Source organism: Magallana gigas, chromosome 6, assembly GCF_963853765.1.
Source record: "Magallana gigas chromosome 6, xbMagGiga1.1, whole genome shotgun sequence".
Taxonomy (NCBI): domain Eukaryota; kingdom Metazoa; phylum Mollusca; class Bivalvia; order Ostreida; family Ostreidae; genus Magallana; species Magallana gigas.
The window spans coordinates 9143281-9165677 of NC_088858.1; the positions used below are offsets into that span (position 1 = coordinate 9143281).

At 34.5% G+C, this 22397-nt stretch overlaps 3 protein-coding genes and 1 long non-coding RNA gene across 8 annotated transcripts; 2 read left to right on the forward strand and 2 right to left on the reverse strand.

Moving 5' to 3' along the window:
• The first annotated feature begins 2 nt into the window (after positions 1 to 2).
• On the forward strand, positions 3 to 4199 carry LOC105331724 (damage-control phosphatase ARMT1). The gene is made up of 5 exons (XM_011434036.4): positions 3 to 140; positions 1468 to 1573; positions 2286 to 2521; positions 2810 to 2975; positions 3308 to 4199. The coding sequence occupies exons 1-5, from the start codon at positions 97 to 99 to the stop codon at positions 4061 to 4063; spliced, it is 1308 nt and encodes a 435-aa protein (XP_011432338.3). The 5' UTR covers positions 3 to 96; the 3' UTR covers positions 4064 to 4199.
• A 1125-nt stretch (positions 4200 to 5324) lies between these two features.
• On the reverse strand, positions 5325 to 9120 carry LOC105331720 (uncharacterized). 5 transcript variants are annotated; one of them, XR_010715003.1, is made up of 3 exons: positions 8018 to 9120; positions 5597 to 7230; positions 5325 to 5461 (listed from the first exon to the last, which is right to left on the reverse strand). XR_010715003.1 is itself a non-coding variant. In XM_066088738.1 (3 exons), exons 1-3 carry the CDS (start codon positions 8576 to 8578, stop codon positions 5449 to 5451), a joined length of 687 nt encoding a protein of 228 aa, XP_065944810.1. In that variant the 5' UTR covers positions 8579 to 9099; the 3' UTR covers positions 5325 to 5448. The 5 variants fall into 5 exon arrangements, 2 of the variants coding, with proteins under 2 accessions (XP_065944810.1, XP_011432332.3); XR_010715004.1 differs by having other exon boundaries at positions 5890 to 7230; positions 8018 to 9117; XR_010715005.1 differs by having other exon boundaries at positions 6273 to 7230; positions 8018 to 9112.
• A 2378-nt stretch (positions 9121 to 11498) lies between these two features.
• LOC105331717 (uncharacterized) lies at positions 11499 to 14894 on the reverse strand. The gene is made up of 3 exons (XR_010715006.1): positions 14758 to 14894; positions 12283 to 12438; positions 11499 to 11717 (listed from the first exon to the last, which is right to left on the reverse strand). It is a non-coding gene; the product is annotated as an uncharacterized lncRNA (long non-coding RNA).
• A 73-nt stretch (positions 14895 to 14967) lies between these two features.
• On the forward strand, positions 14968 to 21747 carry LOC105331719 (coiled-coil domain-containing protein 170). The gene is made up of 12 exons (XM_011434029.4): positions 14968 to 15186; positions 16205 to 16275; positions 16487 to 16538; positions 17005 to 17100; positions 17361 to 17617; positions 17762 to 17909; positions 18351 to 18536; positions 18652 to 18969; positions 19193 to 19393; positions 19547 to 19963; positions 20098 to 20334; positions 20470 to 21747. Exons 1-12 carry the CDS (start codon positions 14968 to 14970, stop codon positions 20791 to 20793), a joined length of 2526 nt encoding a protein of 841 aa, XP_011432331.3. The 3' UTR covers positions 20794 to 21747.
• The last annotated feature ends 650 nt before the right edge of the window (positions 21748 to 22397 follow it).

Below are 22397 nucleotides of genomic sequence, written 5' to 3' on the forward strand. Positions count from 1 at the left end.
AGACACAGACTTAAGTAATCATTTCAGCGCTTAAAGCAATGGATATATTCTCATAATTTCAAACAAATATGAGACCCAGATCAACAGAATACAGGCATGGAAGAAAATATACCAGAACCACTTTCTGCGAAGAACAAAAGGTTCTCAATTAAAAATGACTAGAAAAATATTCTAAAGTACATGTTTAATTACTTGCAAATATTTTCATCGATAAAATCGTTGGAAGACATCGTTTTTACAACTGTATTTCAGCCATTTGGCTTATGTAAATGGCACTCCAAATATCACAAAAATGAGCTAAACACACTATTATCTATCCCAAGATATCTTCGATTCACATTTTGCTTAATTACTCCAGAGACATAAATAACCTGTTATTCATGTCTCTGATTACTCGATATTTATAAATATCTTAGGATTCACATAATGTTCATTCAAAAGTATGAAAAATTTCCAAAATTTCTCCGTTGAAACGCCCCCTAGCTATTTAATCAGGTTTCAATACACGGCATTGTGGTATTGTGATGTCTACGGGGGTTTTGTATTGCAGCAGACCCATTGAAAAATTGCGCGAGGTATTGCGAGAGACTTCCGAATGGAAAAAAGATGTAAACATTCCCCATTATAAATCTCTGTAAGAAATTTTTTCGTTCCTGTTAAGTTTTCAGAGTGAAAACTGATAATTTGTCAATGAGGATAGCTTGAAAATTTTCTCTATCAGCTATTTCAATTGCATTTTTTTCACAGGTATATGTGATTTTTTTAAAAAATTGATCGAATGTGCTGCATTAATATCTTGGGATATGCTATTGGTTAACAGTGGATAAACTAGGTGTACGCAGAATGTAATGGTGCCCCAAAGCTTAGATGACTGAAAAGCGGTATCGTTTGAATGAACGGAGAAATATGTTTACCTGGAGTATTTCTTTAATCATTGATAATTATGTAAATTGAAAACGATGTTCAACACTATAATTGACGCATTCTTGTGACGTCATATGTTCTTTTTAATCACGTGACATGCACATTCTAACATTGCAAATGATCTTATTAAATTGCATTAATGCAGGTGATTTATGACATTAAATTATTATAAAAATATCTTAAAGAAAAACTCTTTGATTCGTCATATACTTAGCAGTTCTTACTTTGGCTTCAAATAGATATTTCTTTTTGCCTCATGATCCTCAAAATATGGCACACTATTACTAATTAAGAGTGATTAAAATTGGGTTAATTTGTTTGTTTTCCAAGCATGATTTACAGTGATACCTTTTTTCCCCACCAAATTTATGATAATTTTTACCTTTCGCTCAGTCAAGCTGTTTTTTACATGCATTATAATATCTTCATTCAGTTATTTACATGTAGCAGGTAGGGTCTCCAAACCATTATTTTGTAAATAGTCATTTACCTTAATTATAAGAAGCTTTAAAGCTGTTGATTACGGTATCTTTTTCTTTTCAGTTCTTTTGCATATTTCACTATCAGAGACCGCCTTCCTGTAATATTGTCGAAAGTGGCAGACACAGTTTACAGGAAGAAAACAATTGTCAAAGATATCCATGGAGAGGTATAAAAAAATGTTATATTTACACCAAAATTAGATATGCAGTGCATTAACACAGTAGCAGTTTGAAAATGTTTGCCATTTTGAACTTAGAATTTTGTTGTTAAAGACAAAAGTAAAAATGTGCATATCTGAGAAAGTGTTTGATGTGATTAATTTTTGGGACTTACCATATGCCCTTTTATTGAATTATTTTGTGTATATTAATTTAAATCTCGCCATTCATTATCTGTAGCATTGTCAAATAATGCTGTGGTGTGGGCTGTGTGAGCTTGCTCACTTCTGCTTTCATTTCTTTACTAAATATAACAGTAACAGTTTCTGGCTGAAAACCATATATAAAATTTTTATGGTGGATCTGATTGACATTCAGTTCACACTGCTCCTCGCAAACGGATAGTTGGGGTGAGCCAAAATTTCTTGGCTTGTGAGGATGATTACAAGTCCGAAATGCCATCAGATTAATAAATGAATTCATGGCACTTTAATTAACATCACTGTAAAATATGAACTCTTTACATTTTCACCATTAACCGTGTGCACTGCAAACAGTAAAAATCATTGTAAGGAACATTGACATGAAATTTTTTTAAAAATATATATCTTATCCCTTGATTACCTTCATTTACCATAGAGGGAACTATTCTGAAACTAAAATCTATGTTTTACAGATCTCCCTTTCAAGCAAACTGATTGTTCTTCTCCTTCATTTAAGGATGCCACCGAGGAGCTGAAGTTCATTGCAGGCTGTATATCCAAATTAAGGAATGAGCTACAGACCAACAAACCTTTGGTGCCCCTGAAGGACAATGGCCCTGACACAGAGGTCTGGAACCTCTCTCTGGCTGAGCTCACCCAGAGGGAGGGTGGGGAGCCCAAGTGGTTCGTATCTCCCTGGCTCTATGTGGAGTGTTACATGTATCGCAGAATACAGGAGGCCATAGCGCAATGGTATGGATTTTCTGGTTTATTTATATGCTTAAGTTAAAAAGTTCATATTTTTTGTGTATTACAAGTATGGTACTATGGGGGATGGGGGTTGGGTGAGGGTACTATTGAATTTAATTACACAATTCCTATGTATATGTATACAAAAAGAAAATCAAAATGTTGTACATGTATATACCGGTATATGAAATTGTATGTTACCAGCTCATGTTTAAATCATGTTACCAGCACATTAATGGTACTATGACAGTTGGAAGGAAAAAAAAAATTATTATGTTGTTCATGATGTAGTACAATTTTACACAACTTGGATCCTTTTGAGGAGCAGAAGAAGAAGGCCTTCACAGATTCCGAGGAAGCTACTGAGGTGTTATTACATTACCTGAGACAAATCTCGGAGAAGGCAGCATCTGCCTCAGATGACGATAAAGAGGAATATCTGCGAGAATTTCTGCAGGTGTGTGGCTTTTGTTTTGTAATGTAGTGGTATCTAATATAATATATATTTGATCATGTTTATTTTTAGTAACTGAAGAATATATGTACAACTGTGATGATCCTAACAAAACTCTTTGATTGAATAGAATGTGTTTTTGCAAGGCTATGCATATTGTTTGAAAAAATCATATTAATCAAGTTCATTTTCACCCTGTTTTATTTTCTGGTATTTCATTTTTGCATTTTACATGTACTTGATCATAGTAAGATTTACTAAAAATTCATTTACTTTGCTTCTACCACTATCCCAAAAAATGAATTTATTATTGAAATATGTGATTGAAATTTCAGATTGCTTTATGGGGAAATCGCTGTGACCTGTCCATCTCTGCCTCTCAGGAGAACTCGCAGACCGAGTCGATCCTTGATCAGCTGCACCACCTGGAGCCCAACATTCTGGTCAACGACACAAAGCAGGTCCTGAGCTGTCTGAGGTCAAATGTCAAGGACAGAGCCATTGACATAGTGCTGGACAATGCCGGATTTGAACTTGTAACCGACCTCTGTTTAGCTGAAGTTCTTCTAATGTGTGGATGGGCGGATTGTATCCGCATGCATGGGAAAGCAATGCCATGGTTCGTCTCTGATGTCACCAGCAGTGACTTTGAGTGGACATTTGATTCTCTTGTTAAATCATCAAGACCTTCTATGGCTTACTTTGGTGAACTGTGGAGGCAGCGTTTAGAAAAGAAATCCTGGATGTTTACCGTTGAAGATTTCTGGACCATTCCTTATGACTTTGCTAAAATGAAAACAAGTGCATCTAGTCTCTATGAGCGTTTTAAAGACTCAAAAATCGTGTTTTTCAAAGGGGACTTGAATTATAGAAAACTTCTTGGTGATTTAGACTGGAATCCAACCACACCATTTGAAGTCACTTTACGAGGGTTTCATCCCACACCTTTATGTGCACTACGCACCTGTAAGGCCGACTTGATAGCAGGGTTAGCTGCTGGTCAGAAAGAAACGGTCGAAAAACAGGACAAGAACTGGATGTTAAATGGAAACTGGGCTGTAATATCTTTCTGTGGAAAGTCTAACCAATGAAACAGTGTCTTTGCTTTTTGAATTCAAAACTACCAGTATTTATATAAAATAGTATGTCTTTAATTATTTATTGCATACATGTCAATTCTTTTTATTTTTTATACTTACGATGAAAATAAACTAGAATTATAAAATCGCCCAGTTCTTTATGTTTAATATTTGTAGTAAGAGCTTTAGTGGACATGAAATATGTAGGCAAAGATTTTGGTATGTTTAAGCAACGATAAATTACTTCTCAAAAATATTTATTTATAGAATTTTACTAAGCCAAATTAGCCATTTGACTTGTGCACATGATTGAGTGACTTGTGATCTCATAATGCAATTAATTTATTTTTATGTGCTCATTATTTACTATAGGTGAAGCCATGGTGAACACATTGAGAGAAAAGTATTTTAATTTTTTTTTATCGTGGTGGCATTTCAAGTTCTCTTACTTTACAAGAGTCGTCTATTCTGTTAGTCTTATTCTTGTTTTACAAATCAATTTTTTTGCTAATATAGTCTGTGTTTGAAATATTTTCTCGGATTGTAAATTAAGAGTGCAACACTTTCCATGCATCAATTGCACAAAATAATCGTTTATATATGTAGTCATGCAGATGTTTCTGCAATGACTAACAGAACATTTTTTATACGCAAAATATACGACAAATACATGTATTTCAGTAATTGTACAAATATTCTAGTTAATTTTTTTGTAGTAAAAAACCTGAAGAAATAGGGTTCGCGGTTCTTCTCAAGTTTTTGTTATTTGATTGCTTTATCTTTTGTAAACTTTTGCCAAGTTTTATTTTTCATTCAACATGGGGTAGCTGATTGGTTTCTACAAACATCGAAGTTTCAAAAGTTATCGTTCAAGTATTTTTCGATAAAATTGTATCATAATAGGACTAACGAGATTTACTGCCCCCCCCCCCCCCATTAACTAGAGAAAGTAACATTTATATGACTAGTATAGGTCCACTTTACTAATAGGATATGTACATATTGCAATTACCAAATTTCAAAGGCCGGTTCCGATTGTGGACTGTACACGTATACCGGTATGTACATCTCTCAACCGTGGACACCTGTTTCTGCGTTTCTTCTTGTATAATAATAACATTAACTAACAACATCTATATCATTATTATACTATAATATGAATATACATTTCAACGCAAAAATAATATAAAAGTGCTTGTGATTTCGACTGCAGTATTAATACATCTTTCTATTGCATCGGGTCTTACGAAGAGTCATTAAAAGGAAAAAAATGTATGAATTTTCTGTTTATTGCTTGGAATATATAAACATAAATATATTGGCTGTCGCCAGTCCACCAGCGTACCCCATCACTCCCCGTTTGAACCATTTCCAAGACCCCCGGATGCTGCGTCTCGTCACTTTGGCAATCTGAAACACGGAGAAATTGTGCTTGTTACATGTCTGGTTAGTAAAGTACACCGGTACAGTATTGTTTTGTAGCAGACGGTGTTTATAATAAACAAATATCATTTATAAAAATGCCAGAATATAAGAATAATTTACATATAGTAGTCTTTGTCTGCATAATGCCACTGGGTACATACCCCAAAGTACGTGTTTGGCAACAGTGGAGCGAAAGTTCAAATTAAATAAAAAATATATATTGTCAATTTTTCAAATAATAATTTTAAAAAATTACTATTCTAATATCGACTTTGACACATGCTGGTATTTAGTGGCATTACAACATGTTACCTATATAACAACAGATACAAGCAGTCAATGGTTTTAGGCCCCATAATTATCTACATGCTTTTTTACAATTACCACATTCATGCACAACTACCCCACAATACCTGTAAACCTGTTTACATGGCATATGACAACAGCGATGTAGTTAATTGAGAGAATATGGAAAAATGCACGTATAACACTGTGAGAACTTGCTCTGAGAATTCCATTGAGATAGTTCAAGAACAATATGAAAATACAGCTCTGGAAAAGCTTAAAAAAGAAAGGAAAGGAAAACATCCAAACAAATGATAAAGCCGATTCTTTATTGATCTCAAAGGAGAAAGTGGAAATTGGGAGCGTTTTCTAGAGTATTAAAACAAAAAATTTCACGAAATACAATATAGAATAAACAAGAGGAAAAATCAATAGGGATGAAATTCAACGTTAGTCATGCAGGATGCAAGTCCACAATGTGTGCATGCAAAGATTACTAAAACAATATTACCGCAGTTTCCGTTGGCGGATGCTCGTATCAAATTAACAATGTATTTATAGACAAAAATGTGCAGCCACTGCATGGAATCCAACTTGAGCGTAAATAATGGCAACCCAGTTAACAGAACTTTCGCGAACTAATAGTCACCAATTTCTGATCTTTTAGCGAGGCTCCAGAAATTTCCATATATTCATCAGTCTAAGGAGGTGCAATAAAGCAAGATAATACAATAAATAAATCTCGTTATTTTCCTATATCCATCGTAAAAACCCTTCTGTGACCTTACTTTGCAAATTATCTGAGATTCGCTGCTGAAGTTGTTGCTCCTTTATTGATGGAAAAGACTGATCCCTCCTTAGCAAGCCCTCGTGGAGTTACAGCTAGATGCAAACTAAGTAAGATAGTATGGGGCACTATGATTTCAACTGGGATTGCATCTTAATTAGGATAAGATTGACGACATTCTCAAATTGTACAATTTTTTTTTAACATATTATGCATTTTAGTAAAAATCTTGTATTGTGACATAACGGGCAAAATCCATATCTTGTTTTGAATACTTCACTCACAGAACAAAACTGGTTAACCGCTTTTATAGACAAAAAGATTATAAAGAGACGATTATTGTTCACTGAATTGTGAAATACAGTCAGTTCTTACAGTTGCCCTATACATCCATAACCAATCGCTCCCAAAAATAAACCATTTACTGCGTATATTTTTCAAGTAAAACTTGAGAATCTCTTTAAATAAAGGACAACAACCTTGGACAAACTGAGCATATAGCTAGGAGAGGTCAGGTTCGGGTACGGGAGTTCTCTGATTATATCAAAACCTGTCAATCAAAACAGTACCCCGCTGGTCGGGAGAATGTAAGATCTTCTGCCGTGAGCAAGGATGCGCCGTGCGCTATCACGAACGCTTTCCCCACGGACGATACAATTTTTCTGAATTCCTTGTATATAAACTACAACAAACAAGTGCTTGTTTAGTTTCAGCCGCATCAAAAAATGGCGCACTTTACAAAGTTTGTAAAAGTTCATATGTACGCAGTCCAACCCCTTTGTTCGTTATACTTTTGGTGCCTTCCTTGATGTGAAGTACATGCCATGACGTTGAGCTAATATTCTTAATTCATATCCCGTGAAAAAAGAGCTTTTTGTTGAATTACAATACTCATTTTATTTTCAGATTAACAACAACAATAAAAAGGTTGGTTTCATCACACGACATTGTTGACTCACCAATCTTATGTAGTTTGATATTTTCAGAAAAAATAGATCAAAATGCGTTATCTATGCCATTTATAAAAACAAAATGTTTACCCTTTTTCTGGAAATAACCAAAGATGGTCAATTGATCTTTATCTAGTGTACCGTTTGACCATACCAATACCCAAAAGAATTTTGAAGACATGTTTTCCTATAGTCTAGAGTGTGCGAGTATGTGTGTGCTACCAAAAAATCTTAACAATGATCTTTTTCATGTCTCAGATTCTTGGCAGTGGCAGTGTGTAAAGTGAACATTTTGGTCGAGGAACCGAGATCGCTCCTCTGCCAACATTGCTTGTTCTCATCTATTTACATAAAGATATTTTATAATATATATACATCTCTGCATAATATATATTTGAAATATATTACACTCATAAAATGCTCCAAACCTCAGTTTCTAGTTCACCGAAATTTCCTTTGATTGACTTGCATTGATGATGTCAGACATGAGAGTCTGCGCAACATTTTCAAAACGTGTACCTTTTTGCGTCTGCCTTTTTTGTTGGACTTCTTTCTTTTAAAGTCTTTTGCACTGTGAAAAACGGGACTTGTCTCTTCTGCAAGGGTAATCTGAAAGTCTTCATCGTCGGAACTTTCGTCCTCGAGTTTCTTGTATCTTTTTTGTGAGTAACTCTGCACAACGTCCTTGACATCACGAGGAACTAGGTCACGACCTTGGTCGGCGTCCATATAGTCGCGTACAATCTCGTCCTGTTTTTGGTGCTGATGTCTGTAATACTGGTCAGGTCTAGAATCTGAATCACTGTCATTGTTATTTATACTCTGGGTTATTGCACTGTATGATTTCGGGGTGTCATGATAGTCATGCACTTCAATATGATCTATGATTGCGCATGTGTCTGTATGTGCTGCGCTGCAGTCCAAAGTCTGCTTCTCAGTATGAGTTTCGCTAACACCTGAAGAATTGTTAACGAAAGAGTCATCTTCACTCTCGTCAAACTGTTCATAATTTCTTCTACGAAGAAAGTTCAGAATGGAAAAATTTACTGCAGACGAATAATCCCTAATTCGTTGCCACATTTTTGTTTACTGGGTCATCATAAGATGAGACGATCGTCTGCTAGCATAAATTTTCACAAACTTTGAACCATGAAATGGTTATCACCTGACGTTTAAATAAACAGGTAAAATGTCGTTCGTCCTAGATAATGCCTATGTTTATGTTCCTACCCAGTAGAAAACAAACGACCACAAACACACGGTATCTCCATTTCAGTTAATTATTTTTTTCGTGAATTATTCTCTCCAACCGAATGTTTCCTGTGCGTTAATCAGTAGTTAATCCCGAAAACACAACACTGTCCTCTAATCTACGTGCAAGCACTCATTGTTTGTAAACATTCCAGCATATTAGGGATCACATCCCACTACATCTATTGATTTTTACGAACGATCCACAGAAAATTTGCTTCTAGTCCAGCTTACATCGGAATATGGCGCCGTATTATGTACAACTTTCCATTGCGCGCATTCCGTCCCTATGAACTGCTTGTTGAGACTTGAGAACATGCCAAAACCCATCTCACTGTGCTATTCAGAGCGATTCGCTGAATGAGTACCTCAAATTATACATACGAGGAAAAACCCCATTTATTTTTGTTGGCGTTGTTGCATAACTGTCTTAAAAAATAGAATGTGTAGTGAGATATATGTAATTAATTAGTGTTGTTTTAATTTTCAAAGAGGTTTTAAAAACAATTAAAATTTAATCGTTTGAGAATTACAAAAATTACAATGTCATCATGAGTAAAAGTCTTTAACAATTAAACTTCAATTTTACATGGACAAGGGAAATCTGATATCAAATGGACAATAATTAAATTATTAATCAAGAACAATTATCATATATGGCAGAAAGATTGACACTGAGCACAGATATTAGTGACATATGAAATATTGTTTTCTCCGGGTATAATGAACTGAATATTGTTTATTAATTATGTTTTTATTTCAGTGTTTCATTTCAATTAAATATTGAATGTGGATCTAAATACCTATTATCATAATACATGTAACAAAGATATTGCACGGAACTGTGAGATTTATTCACCCCACACCACACCCCTTCATTTTAGAAGGGAATCCTCCTCTTCCTCAGTAAGTTTGTGGAGTTTTATTAAATCTTGTAAAACGAATACTGATCGACTTGTACGTTTTCCGTGGGTCAGTATGAGGATTCAATTTGAGCAAGATGGGAAACAATTTATGGCCTAAAGATCAGCTATGAACTTCACATTTGACATTGAAACTTGGTTCAAGGTCACTGCATACCCTTTGCCCCAAAACGCTGTCTATGTGAAGTATGAGCCAGATAGGGCTCAGGGGATTGTTTATGTGCGGCAGTCTCATATAAAACTTTTTTTAAATAAATAAATTGACAAAATAATAAGTTTGTAATGTAGAAAAAAATCACAAACAAATGGATCACAAAAAAAATGTTGCTGTAAAAACGTGAAATCATTAATTTTGCAAAATATATCTCATCAGGACATTACACACATCGGGTCATTACACATTCCCGTAATGTGATCTGATGAAAGAATTTTAGCGTGGTTTGATATGACCTTGACCTAGAAACTTGGTTCAAAGTCATTACACATCCTTTACCCAAAAGCACTCCGTGGGCCAATATGGGCCAAGGGGAGAGAAGATATACCCCGGGCAAGTTATATCGGACTGACAGACGGATGGATGACCGGATAAACGGACAGACTGATCAATATAGGTCGCCACAGAACGAGGGCCCTAATTATGATACCTGGGGATAGGATGGGGCCACAATGGGGATTGATTTTTATATCCAGGTAAACAGAGAACTATTTTTTGAAATCTTTTCTAAAATCAATTGATCAGAAATGCTAAATCTTGTGTAGTATCATCCTCAGGTAGTGTAGCTTCAAGTTTATAACATGATCCATTGGAAAGGGAGGGGGCCACAAGGCTGAAACTAATGTGGATGTATTCTAATAAGGTAGTGTACATTTAAGTTATTCCAAGCATGATTCCTGGGTGGGGCCACAAAGTTGAAAACAAGAGGCCCCTTGGCCACATCACTCACCTCCAAAACAATTCTTTCTAATATTCTATTTCGTAACATATTCTATTTCTATTTTAAATTTTGAACCCATTTCTTGGGCCCAAGTATTGGTCCAGGGTTTATGGTTGGTTTTAACAATAAAGAATCTACACTTAAATTTTACATTTTCATGATTAAAATCCATATTTTGATAAAATTCCAATTCTAAAAAAGTTTTTAAAGCTTAATTAAGGTAATGTTAACATACTTTGATTTACTTAATTTATATAATCATCAAAAATTCCTCCAAAGTTTATTAAATTATTATATTGATATAAATAGTCCCATTTTTGCAATCTGTCAACATAAAAAAGGCTTTGAATTTTTTTTTTATTTATTGTTCATGTACTGTATCCCCATTATTATCTGTACGCAAAAATTATAAATGTATAACATATATGTAGTATATGCAGGTAATCATCAATAATTTTATAAACCTCTTGCATTTCTCTTTGTAAGAAAGTCTGTGCAAAGCTGCAGGTCAAAATTAGCCATGCAATGCATTTTCCCAACTGTATAACCTTTCATTCAAATTACTCTCAATTTTGGCAGGAGTTGCTTTCAATACTACTCACATCATATAACATTTTTTTAAAGTGCAAACTCAAAAACATACCAATTTTGAGTCTATTTCAACCAAACCATGTCTTTTACAGTTATACATGGGTTCACTGTAATCCACATAGGGAAAGATCATGAACTTGTGAACACTCAGTATCACATCTGGTAAAGCAAAGGCAAATTTCACCTACTGGAAATTTTGCATAGTTACCAGGTAATTCATCGAATTCAAAATCATATTCACAGAATAAATTCTTGAACAAGAAACTGCAATGATGGAAGAAAAGATAAAATAAAAAATAGTTTTGACTCAAACATTTATTTTCATAAGTTTAAAACTTCTGTATCAACATAATCTGCAAGTTGGTGAAATAGTTCTTTTTAGGACTTCTTAGCAAATGGGATTGTTCTGAAGCCTTGCACTGCACATATTGTGGTCCACACAACGAAGTACCCACATACAAAAATGGTATAGGGTTTACCCACGGGTGTCCTGTTGTGTGTGAAGTCCTTTGATGGCTCCTTAAATGGAATAAAAATAGTACCATCGATAAAATGGAAACTACAGTCTTAGTAAATGGACCATCAAATTTAGGGCAACAACGAATCTTACCCTTTTCTATATCAAAAAGCAATCTGAATGTAAAACTGTAATAAACTAAATCTGCCTTTATATGCTTTTTCTTGATCTATATGCTCTTGCTGATGTTTTGTGGAAGCTGGGGAAGTTCTTTTTTAATTGTAGCACTTGTAACTGTTTACAATATAATTTTTTTGCTATAAAACAATCCTTCATACATGCAATTTACGTCTATGATAAACAAGTTTGAGGCTGTGCCTGCATAATCAATGAATATTTGACTCGAGGCCAGCATTAGTTTCAATTTTATACAAAATTATTTAATCTTGAACATTATATTATTTATTATGTCATTCTACTCTTAGCAAATAAAATGATTGAATCATTCATTAGGTTTAGTTTTCTCTTAACATACTTTTGTCTGCACAATGTAAAACTAGTCTTTCACCATTCAAATATTAAACTTAAACATTCTCAATAGTTTTACAGTTTTTACCAAATACTTACCAAGTACTTTCTCATTCTTTTGACTACAAGGTTATCATAGCTATACCAAGAGTCTGGATTACTCCTCGGGACCATGAATCCAGGGTTCTTGGGGTCCCGCACTGCTCCATTTCTGAGGGTGGAGGTGGAGAAACCTCTTCGCAATACCTGAAGCCCCTAAAAAGTAAAAGATTCCATCAATGACATGAACTTTTGAAGGTAGACAATGTCAGAGATGTCTGGATAGTCAAAACAAAATCTTAAATTATCATCTTTCCAAGCAGAGCACAAACTCAATGTTTTGGGTTACCACCCATGAACCAAAACATTATAGGACTGAACCCCAAAGAGAACTTTGGCAGCTGTATGTGCTTGTCGTTAATAAGATACTGTAACCCTTGCACCTCAAACCAGAAACTCAGGATAAGTCTTGCATAGGCTGAATGACCATGGGCCAACTGCATAACTCACTGAAAGTTTCTGGTTCTGTTGAATGCCGGTAATTTAAACATGGTTAGTACTAGTAATCCAATGCTAGAGTAGACTAGACTAAGTACCATTGGTTTCCGATGATGCTCAAAAATGGTCATCTAACAGCGTAGTGCAGTGGGTTAGCGGGTTACTACAGATCTGTAAGTCTCAAGTTCCAACCCCGCTGGGAATTTAAAATATTTTACCTTTCCAAAAAAATTTTAAAACATATTTTTTTTTATTAATACTGCAAAATTTGAAAATTTTAAACTGGTGAAAATATTTCAATTATAATGTACTTTAATCCACCGGCACATTAATGTTGACAGATGTTCCACACTACCTTATAGTAATTGAATACAAGATACTGGTATTCTTAAAATATTGTGAATTATGTGTAAATGGATTAGGTATTGCCTTGCTCCTATTATAGCTAGTGGTGTTTAAGAGGCATGGTGTTAAGAGTAAATTTTAACCTTAATTTCATTGTAGTAAGAATTCTACAAATTCTTGTAAGGTCAGCAAATGATGTAAATTATGAATGGGGGAGAGGCTTTGACAGTTCTCCCCGCTATCTTTCGCACCTTATCGCTCAAATTGTGGGACTTGGCAGATTTGGTTCCAATTAAATTTTAGATTATAAACAGGCTAGGCATTTTCACCTTAATCTTTGTTTTAACTTTTAATTACCTCCATCCCGTCTGCGGGAATTTGACATTTTATTTCTATTTAAAAGATACTGTATAAGAAATTCAATCAGTCTTTGTTCAACCTCGCATTGATACACTCATGGAATAAACTGATGTGAAATCATTCGATTGTGTTCAGTTTTAGCGTGTAACAATTGGTCACGATTTTGGTCAAATTTTATTCTTCTGTTTTTATTATTTACAAAGCTTTAATAATGCATTTCTTATTATCAAATTAAATTTGGGTGCCAGTCAATGAGTTTTAAGCAAGATACAGGGCATACAATTCTTCGTCATGTAAACAAGGCTCGTGCCCTGTTTTTGTTTACATAGGTTCAATATACCAGTAAAAAATCTTTTTCAAGCTGATTTTTCTATCTTCTTATTCTTTTTAAGCATAAATAAACAATTCCTAACAATTAACACATTCAGTTGTGGTCTAAAACTGTAATTTTCCCTTCAACATTCAAAATGTGAACAAAATCTTTCTTTACATAGCTAAGAATTGTAAAATTCTGTAATTTGCTTATAACTCAACAAATGACGTTCAAATTTTGGTTGCCTATTACATATGCCTCACTGAAGAATTGTAAACGTTAAAATCAAAAAAATAATTTTTGATCAAAATCGTGACCATGCCCCTCTAACCCTTTAACTCGGTCATTTTGCATTTTGGTGTTAGTTGATTTAAACCAAAGGGTCTTGTGTTCAAGCCTAGTTGAGGACTTGTGGTCATGCTCCAAAATTGTTTTTAAAAAACCCACATGGACAGGATTAAATTGTCCAATAAAGGATAGAAATATTGGGCAGAAGTAAAAGCCATAACCTTTTTTCTATGTAAGTCATTTAATTGGGAATTAGTTTATAATAGTGTACATCTGACGCACAGGCGCTTGTTTCATACAGGAGGAATATTAACTATACACTGTAACACAATTTTGTGTATAGTTAAACTGTATGTAACAAGCGCCTGTGGCCTGATGACCTGTTTTGGGCATGCACTAAACTTCTAAGCATTAAAAAAATAAGATAAAATGTTTGACCCAATACTCTTAGACCTTGAAAAAAAAATAAACATACACTGTAGTTTCAGTCCGACAATTCCAAAAGTATGTAGCATTGTGGTTTATCAATAATTAAAAATATCCATATTCGAATTTCCTCTGCAACTATATTTTACTAAATATGATAGAAGAGGCTGAAGAGCAAACCCATTTCCCATTTTTGTCTTCTTATTCATACTAAGATAGGATTTAATAATGAATAATTGAAAATAATTGGATTTACACAAATATCAAATTAAGAAAAGTATATATTAGACTAATTTTATACTCACTTTCATTATTTTAGACCCTCAAGGTTAGAAGAACGGTAACTCTACCAAGTCTCGTTGAATATCGCGAGAAAATCACGTAGCAGGTGCGCTTCCTGTTTCTGTGTTGTGACTTGTTTTCGTGTTGCTATGCAGGGCTAATGGGAACGGAAAATATATAACAACAGTGTTGAGGAAAGAAGAAAAGTGTTTTTAGTGTAATTTTGTAAGAAAATGGCAAGCTATCTCAGGGAAGGGGATCGTAGTGGACTACCATCGATACGAAAACATGGATTTTTAGATACACAGCCCTCTCCAAGAAGAATAACCACAATAGAGCATGAATATGTTCATAGAGTTGGATCTACATCACCGGCGGCAAGAATGTTGGCCTCTGAGTCCAGCCTTCATCACCCCAGACCACCATCGCCTAACCGTAGGCAAATGACAGAGGTACGGGTTTCATTCAAATCAAATTTATTAATTATAAATGTAAATTTATGTGGCATATATTTTAATGATTGTACACATGTATATGATATAATGGTAAACTTTGAAGACTTTGTTTACAAAGCAAATATTTGCAAGTTTCAACTCATGTTTCTTCAATGACATTCTATGAGGGAGGTTTGGTATAAGTATCATATATTGATTATTCATATATGAATGCAGATAAGTTGCGAGAACAGCTACATATGTAGAAGTACGTTCATATGATTTGACACATCAGTTTAATCTGATATGTTCTACTCAATTTAAGTGATTATCTTCAGCAAGAATATATTGTAAAGTAAGAAATTACTTGATCCTTCGTTACTAAATTTATTGATATATACATGTAATGAGCTACATCATAGCTAGCTAAGATAATCATTTTTAAGATTTTAATGTGCAAGCAATTTTACTCAAAATACTGACTGCATTTCTTAATTTTTGTTTCATATGGATACAGCTTTTGGTAATAATGAGTGTTTAATGAGCATTAAAGATTGAGATTATTTCTTCATCTTTAGATATAAATGCACCATGTAAAGTGCCTTATAATAACTCTCCTGACCACTCTGTCTAGTTAACATTGTGTATTGATCGAAAATGGATACAAATATTTACAAACCACATACTGTATAGGTCAACACTATTTAATCCTCAGCGTTAAAAGCACAGTTTGATTTTTACTTAACATAAATAAGATTCACAAATTCATTAAAGGTGCATTAAATCTCAAGTTGTGTTTACGATCATGTATAGAAATGGCATATTTTTCTGTTGTATAATTATCTATTTTTCTGCAAACTAACAGGAAACTTGTCATTATTGAATATCATAATAAACTAAGAAACTTTGGATTTGGATCAAGATTAAATTATCTTACCAGTACATATAATCATGTTTGCCTCACATGGCTCTTATATTGTGTACATTGTATCTTATACCATACAGTTAATAACCACATGTAACCCATTATTTCCAGATGCAGGAACAAATCAAGATATTAAGAGAGGAAAATCAGAAGAAAGAGTCTCTTATTCAACAACTATCAAGGTAAAGTGTATAATTACATGTATGTAAATCTCCAAGGATTATTGAGCTCCTGTTTTTCCTAAAAAATTGTAAACAGATCAGATTTTGTCTATATGATACATGTATAAAGTTTATATAGCTAAGATGAATGTGTTACAGATAATCATCATATGAAGATTTGAATTTACACATAATCTCATTTGATTAATGTATGTCCCTGTTTATTTTGTAGCATGGATGCAGTACCCAAAGTTCACATCAGGTCATCTGCTGACACGCTGAGGGTAAAGGATTAATTCATTAGTTAGATTTACTACATCACACTAATTTTTCGTTGAAAATAAACGGGAAAATACCTTTAGATGCAATTATTAGGATCATGATGTTGGCCATATCATAATCTTGATCAGAAACCCATGGCTATATAAATACATGTACTGGTATGCATGTTAAAGACGGGATTTAATTTCCTGTATAATTAGATAAAATCATCCATCTGTAGCAATTCCTTTTAAATGTTTTTGGCATGTATAGAGATATATGTATGGATCCTGAAAAAAATAAATAGAATGTTTAAATCTTTTAAATACATGTAAAAAGGGAAATTTAAAAATCAATTATACTGGCATGTATTTATAATCTTCTGTTGCACTCCGTTAATCATTATTGATTAATGAAATTTTAGCTGATTTATCTCTGCGATCATTGTCGATCAGTATTATCATAACACCTAATATGAACCTTTTTCAGCACGATACCATATACCTTGGTGATCGCCATGCGGTGGAAACTGCAAGGAGTGAACTAGCAGCCCTGCAAGTCAAAACTGACAAACTTATCATGCAGGTAAATACAATTTCAATATAGGTAGAAGTCAGCATTAAACTATTTTCGCCTTGCAAAAGGTTGTGCACCGTCTTAAATTCGCCCAGACATTCTCGTGTACTTAAAGAAATAACTTGGAACATTGGAATTTGCTCAGTCTTAAATTTGCCTTCTGACAATCAGGGTGAAAGGGGAGAAAATAAAACGGGGATGAATATTTCCCTGTTACAGTATACTGGTATTTACCTGCATGAATTTATCTGTATGCATATTCATTTCAGATCAGAGAGAATGAAGCTCAGTTAGAATCAAAAGAAGTCAAAATCAGAGAATTAAAATCCTTGTACGAAACCAGCAAAGAAAATGAATCTAAGCTCACAGCAATGTTAGAGTCTTACAGGCAGCAAATTCTAGAACTGGAGAGCAAAGCGGGATCTTATGAGACAGTTGTGGGCAGGAGTGAATTCACCGTGTCTGAATTACAGCGTCAAATCAGGGACAGCAATGATAAAATCCTAGAGCTGGAATCTAGAATTAGGTAAATCACAGAGTTATCTATCTCATGCACTATATCTTTTGTTGTAAACATAAATCTAAAGAAATCTTGCCAAAAAAATATTCAGTATTGAAAAGAGATGATGTTACTGGGAGCTCTATTTGGATTTGTTGATTTTTATTTCAGAAAACACCTTGATGAGCGAGAAAGAACGGAAATGAATTTTCAGTCCATGGAAAAGAAGTACTCAGAGGTCATTTCTCAGCTATCCAGTATAATTACAGTTGATGAAATGTCCAGTGCTACATTCACTGTGGAAGAAATTGTCAGAAAGGCAGGTTCAGTTTTTGAGAGTTCTTGATATATTTATATATACATATGTATCTGTATTCTGTCAATCTCTGGATTTTGAAAATAATTATCTTTGTACCATGTTAATGAATGTTGGAGTTCTTCTCTCTTTGGCTTTTTATATATTAAAACCTTTATAATCCAATCCTTTGATATTTTGACAATTTAATTTTTTCTTGGCCGAATTCAGATTGAGATCAAAAGCTTTGACTGTACATTTTCTCTTACATGGACATTTAATTCTTACCATTTTATAGGCGTTAGTCTTATTAATAGAAAACAGTTCAGAGAAACAATTTTGATAAGAGAAATAACCTAAGTAATGAAGATGATTCATTTACTCCAAAATATATACCAATATAAAAGAGAGTTATCTCCCATCTACCAATATTCATGTGTGCCAATTTTTTTTGTATATTTGTAGATGACAGATCTGGTTCAAGAAAATGCTTTGTTGAAGGGTAAAATTGTCACATTGAATGAAACATTGAACAGCACACAACTGGAGAGCAAAGCTAGCAGAGAAACAATAATGAGATTGGTATCTGAGGTCGGCAAAGAGCAAAAGGTCGCCACCAGATTCACGTCAGAGATCGACAATCTCAGACTGGTAGGTTTATTCATGTTTTACTTGTCTTTTATTTCATATTCATAAACAGTGGCCAGACAGTGGAATAAAAAATCGAAACAGAGGTAGTCTAAGTTTTTTTGGTATTTTATGCTAGGAACGAGATACTGCTATAACAGAGAAGAGAAACATGGAGCGAGAAATGACCATGATGAAGGAAAGACTCGATGCCAACATGAGAGCCCTGGAGGCAGCAAGAGCAGAACTCGACCTTAAACAGTCTCGACTGAGCAGCCTGGACCGGGAGTACCGAGTTAATTCGGAGGACATTAGGAAGGTTCACACTGAGGCACATCTTTTCAGGGAGCAGGTGGCGTCTGTATTGTCCACTTTCGATGAGAGGTGCGACATCTCCAGTGATTTCATTTTGAACAGAATCAAGACCATTCTCCAAGATAATAGAGAATTGGTTGTGGTAAGTAGATCAATTGTTCCTGGATATGTTTTTCTGAAATAGATTTTGTGATTTAAAAAATGAATTAAATAAGCATCTTTGATTTTTCATCCATTGTCTCTATTGTAAAGCTCATTTTAAAAACCGTTAAATTTCATTAAGACATCACTTCAAGATGATGATTAGAGCAAGTCTTTTTAACTGATTTAATGTAGTTTTAAGTGATTAAACCTCTGTTGTTTAGAAAGTGCAGTCTCTGGAAGAGAGAATAAAGACCCTGACAGAACAGCTGGAGACCCAGTACGAGTTACACAAGACCGCAGCCCACCGGGCTCGCAAGGCAGAGAACGACCTGATGAGTTACGATGAACGACTACGCAGTGCAGAAGGAGAGCTGGCAGCTGGGGATGTGCTCAGGGATGAATTCAAGACAGACAAAGAGAAAGTAAGAGTAAAGGGCTCCCACATACCCAAAGTCTTTGATTTATCAAGTTATCAAATTTTCTAATGCTGCAGATACATTGATTTTTGAAGAATAATAACATTAATTTGAAGTATAAAACTTGAATGACTAACAGACTTTTTTCTTAATATTTAGTACCTAAGGGCTCTGCAGAGATTAGGAGAAAAAATGAAGATGGACAGGATATCCATTGACCTTGGTCTCGACATGACCATTGATGCTCTGATTTCAAGAGCAGAACAGCTAGTCAAACTTGAACAAGACACCATTGTAGACAAATCTACCCACATCTACAATCTGCAGCGCAAGGTCAAGTCCCTCAAAGAACAGCTGGAGAGCAAAGATCTTCACCTTGACCTTCTGAGGAAGAAGATGACCAGCCTGGAGGAGAAACTCCTCGGAAAAACCGAGATTGAGAAGGAGAGAGACACCGAGAGCTTCAGAATCAGAAAGCTAGAGAAACTCATCGAGAAATTCAAGCTACAGATCACAGACCTGAAACACGAGAACACCAACCTAAAAGCTCAACTTCTGGGGTCAAGTGAAATCCAGGTATAGTAATAAGAAAGTACTTATAAAAGCATGCACCATTATACTGATAAAAACTGACAAGCACATTGTATACACAGTACGAAACGGATTTTATCAAAATGCCAAATTTTAAATTTGTGTAATTTACTGTACAGATGAGAACAATGGAACAAAGAAAAGAAATTGAGGAGCTGGTAGCTCAAGTGGACGAGCTGGAGAATGTGAGGAAGAAGCAGTCTCATAAAATCAAGCATCTGAAGGATGAGGTGGAGATGTCCAGTCAGCAGAACCAGGAGAAGCGGCTGGTGTCTGACAACGCGGTCCAGGCTCTCTCCAGCGAGCTCAGAACCAGCAAGAATGCCCTGAACGCAATACAGAACAGGGAAAAACAGGTGATTGACAATTATTTTATGTAACAGAGAACTATTAGTTTTGAAAAGGCAATTTCCTTACACCTCTACAAACAAAAGTAGTTGTTTGATACAGTAATCATGTTAAATAACTGTCATTTTTTGTCATATTTACAGCTTTTGGACTTCCGTAATGTGGTCGCTAGAATGCTTGGTCTTGACATCAACACATTAGCAGTGCCTGACTACGAGATCATCTCTCGCCTGGAGAAGTTGATTCAGGCTCACCACACCCACGCCTTCAACACCATGAGCATGGAGGAAGCTCTCGCCGACATGGAGGATGGATTTCTGAGTGGCTACGAAGACTATCGACGAACACTAGGCAACACCGAGGCTTCCAATTACCGTCGCTCCCGTGAGCGAGTCAAGAGGAAAGCTGCTCGATGCCGAGCACGCTCAATGTCACCCACTCGCAAAGTTGACCCTAGAGTTTATTGAGTTTTGGATGTGTGATGAATCAATCCATATTGAATAACTTTAGCAAAAAACCCAAAGGTAGTCTCCCAGATATTATATAATTGCTCCCTTATGACAATTTTTTAAAGATGAGAAAAAATGCATCATTACCTACCGGTAGATAGAGGACTCCTTTTTGTGGAAGTAGACTTTCAATTTTGGAAAATATTTTCAGAGTAACTTTTTGTATTGAAATATCTTAGAATTAATATACATGTTTTATCCAGAACCTACAATTAACAAACGCTATTCTTTACTCAATCAAATATGATTGTAGATCAGTTTGGTTTTCATTCCATTAGTGTTTTTGTTTAAAGTAGTGTCATACATATATACCAAGATAATGCTTTTTTGAGGGAGACATGATAAAGTTTATAATGAGACATCATTAATTAATTCATATTAATTGGATTATTTGTAGATTACTGAGAGTCTTGGTCCTTTTCTACCTTGTTATAAGATCTGGCTTTTAGGATATTGTTTACATATGTTATGTTTTAAATGTGCAAATGTATAGATTTTAAATGTCTGTGATAAGCTGGTATATATTATAGATGATTTACAAGTTGGATTTTTTGGTGGGAAGTTTCTGATTTTATTATTTACATCTTTCAAATGTTAGTATCAAATCTTTAACTTGTAACATTTCCCCCACTGTTAATGAAATTATTAAACATTATGTTAGAATGAAAGTGTTTCAGTGAAAACTGAGAGTCAGCTTGAACAATTTCCTCATAGATTCCTTGCTCATTCTGTCGTTTTTACATTATTTAGATCTCTTACAATGTTATGTTAGCTGAGGTATAATTTATAAATGGTGGTTGATATGCTTTATGTAGTGGTCAATTATGTGTCAAATCCATATTGTACATTTTGATAATGTACCGATACATCGTAATATTTATATATTTCTTAATAAAGCAACTGCCAGAATAACGGATTTTTAGATTGTTTTGTTTGTCCATTTAATGTCTTGGAGTAATAAGATTAAAGGAACACAAATATTTCAATATATACAAAAAGATAGAAATTACTGATACCATTGTACCTTTAATTATTAATTCTTATCATCTGAATTTATAAACCAATTTTTCGGAATATGATGGAAAATTATCTCGGGGGGGGGGGGGGGGGGGGGTGCCAGAATTTACTTTGTACATTCTTGCCATATTCGAGACTGAAAATCTAGACTCTTATTATAATGAAACGTGCAGAATTTCTTCGAGCTAAAAAAAATCACAAAAAACCTTATGTGCTCCCGGGTTCAACACATTCTTCATATATTTTATATTCTTTATTGACTTGGCGAGAGATTCGTTCATTTTTCTTTGAAATTTGTCTTGGTTTGTAGTCAGCATCTGAAAAAAGGATACTAGACTCATTGTTTTAAAATGAATCGTTTTGTACATGTATGCATAGACATGCTCATTTAGTTCAAACAAGAATGCCAAATCTTTTTTTTTAATTCCATCTGTCTGATTTTAGATTCTGTACCAAAGAGGAAGGAAAAAATTCTTTGTGTGTGGTAATCGTCGATCGATCAATACTTAAATAAAAACGCATTGTTTACATTAATAAATCTGAAA

What these genes read in the sequence shown, in the direction of transcription:
- LOC105331720 (XM_066088738.1), bottom strand. Translation starts at nt 8,578, where the DNA reads ATGTGGCAACGAATTAGGGATTATTCGTCTGCAGTAAATTTTTCCATT. An exon ending in AAAAAGGCAGACGCAAAAAG is followed by an intron (nt 7,231 to 8,017) that starts GTACACGTTTTG and finishes TGTTTGTTGTAG; the next exon opens with TTTATATACAAGGAATTCAG.
- LOC105331724 (XM_011434036.4), top strand. Translation starts at nt 97, where the DNA reads ATGGAAGAAAATATACCAGAACCACTTTCTGCGAAGAACAAAAG. An exon ending in CTTTCTGCGAAGAACAAAAG is followed by an intron (nt 141 to 1,467) that starts GTTCTCAATTAA and finishes TTTTCTTTTCAG; the next exon opens with TTCTTTTGCATATTTCACTA. An exon ending in TCAAAGATATCCATGGAGAG is followed by an intron (nt 1,574 to 2,285) that starts GTATAAAAAAAT and finishes CCTTCATTTAAG; the next exon opens with GATGCCACCGAGGAGCTGAA.
- LOC105331719 (XM_011434029.4), top strand. Translation starts at nt 14,968, where the DNA reads ATGGCAAGCTATCTCAGGGAAGGGGATCGTAGTGGACTACCATCGATA. An exon ending in ACCGTAGGCAAATGACAGAG is followed by an intron (nt 15,187 to 16,204) that starts GTACGGGTTTCA and finishes CATTATTTCCAG; the next exon opens with ATGCAGGAACAAATCAAGAT. An exon ending in CTTATTCAACAACTATCAAG is followed by an intron (nt 16,276 to 16,486) that starts GTAAAGTGTATA and finishes TTTATTTTGTAG; the next exon opens with CATGGATGCAGTACCCAAAG.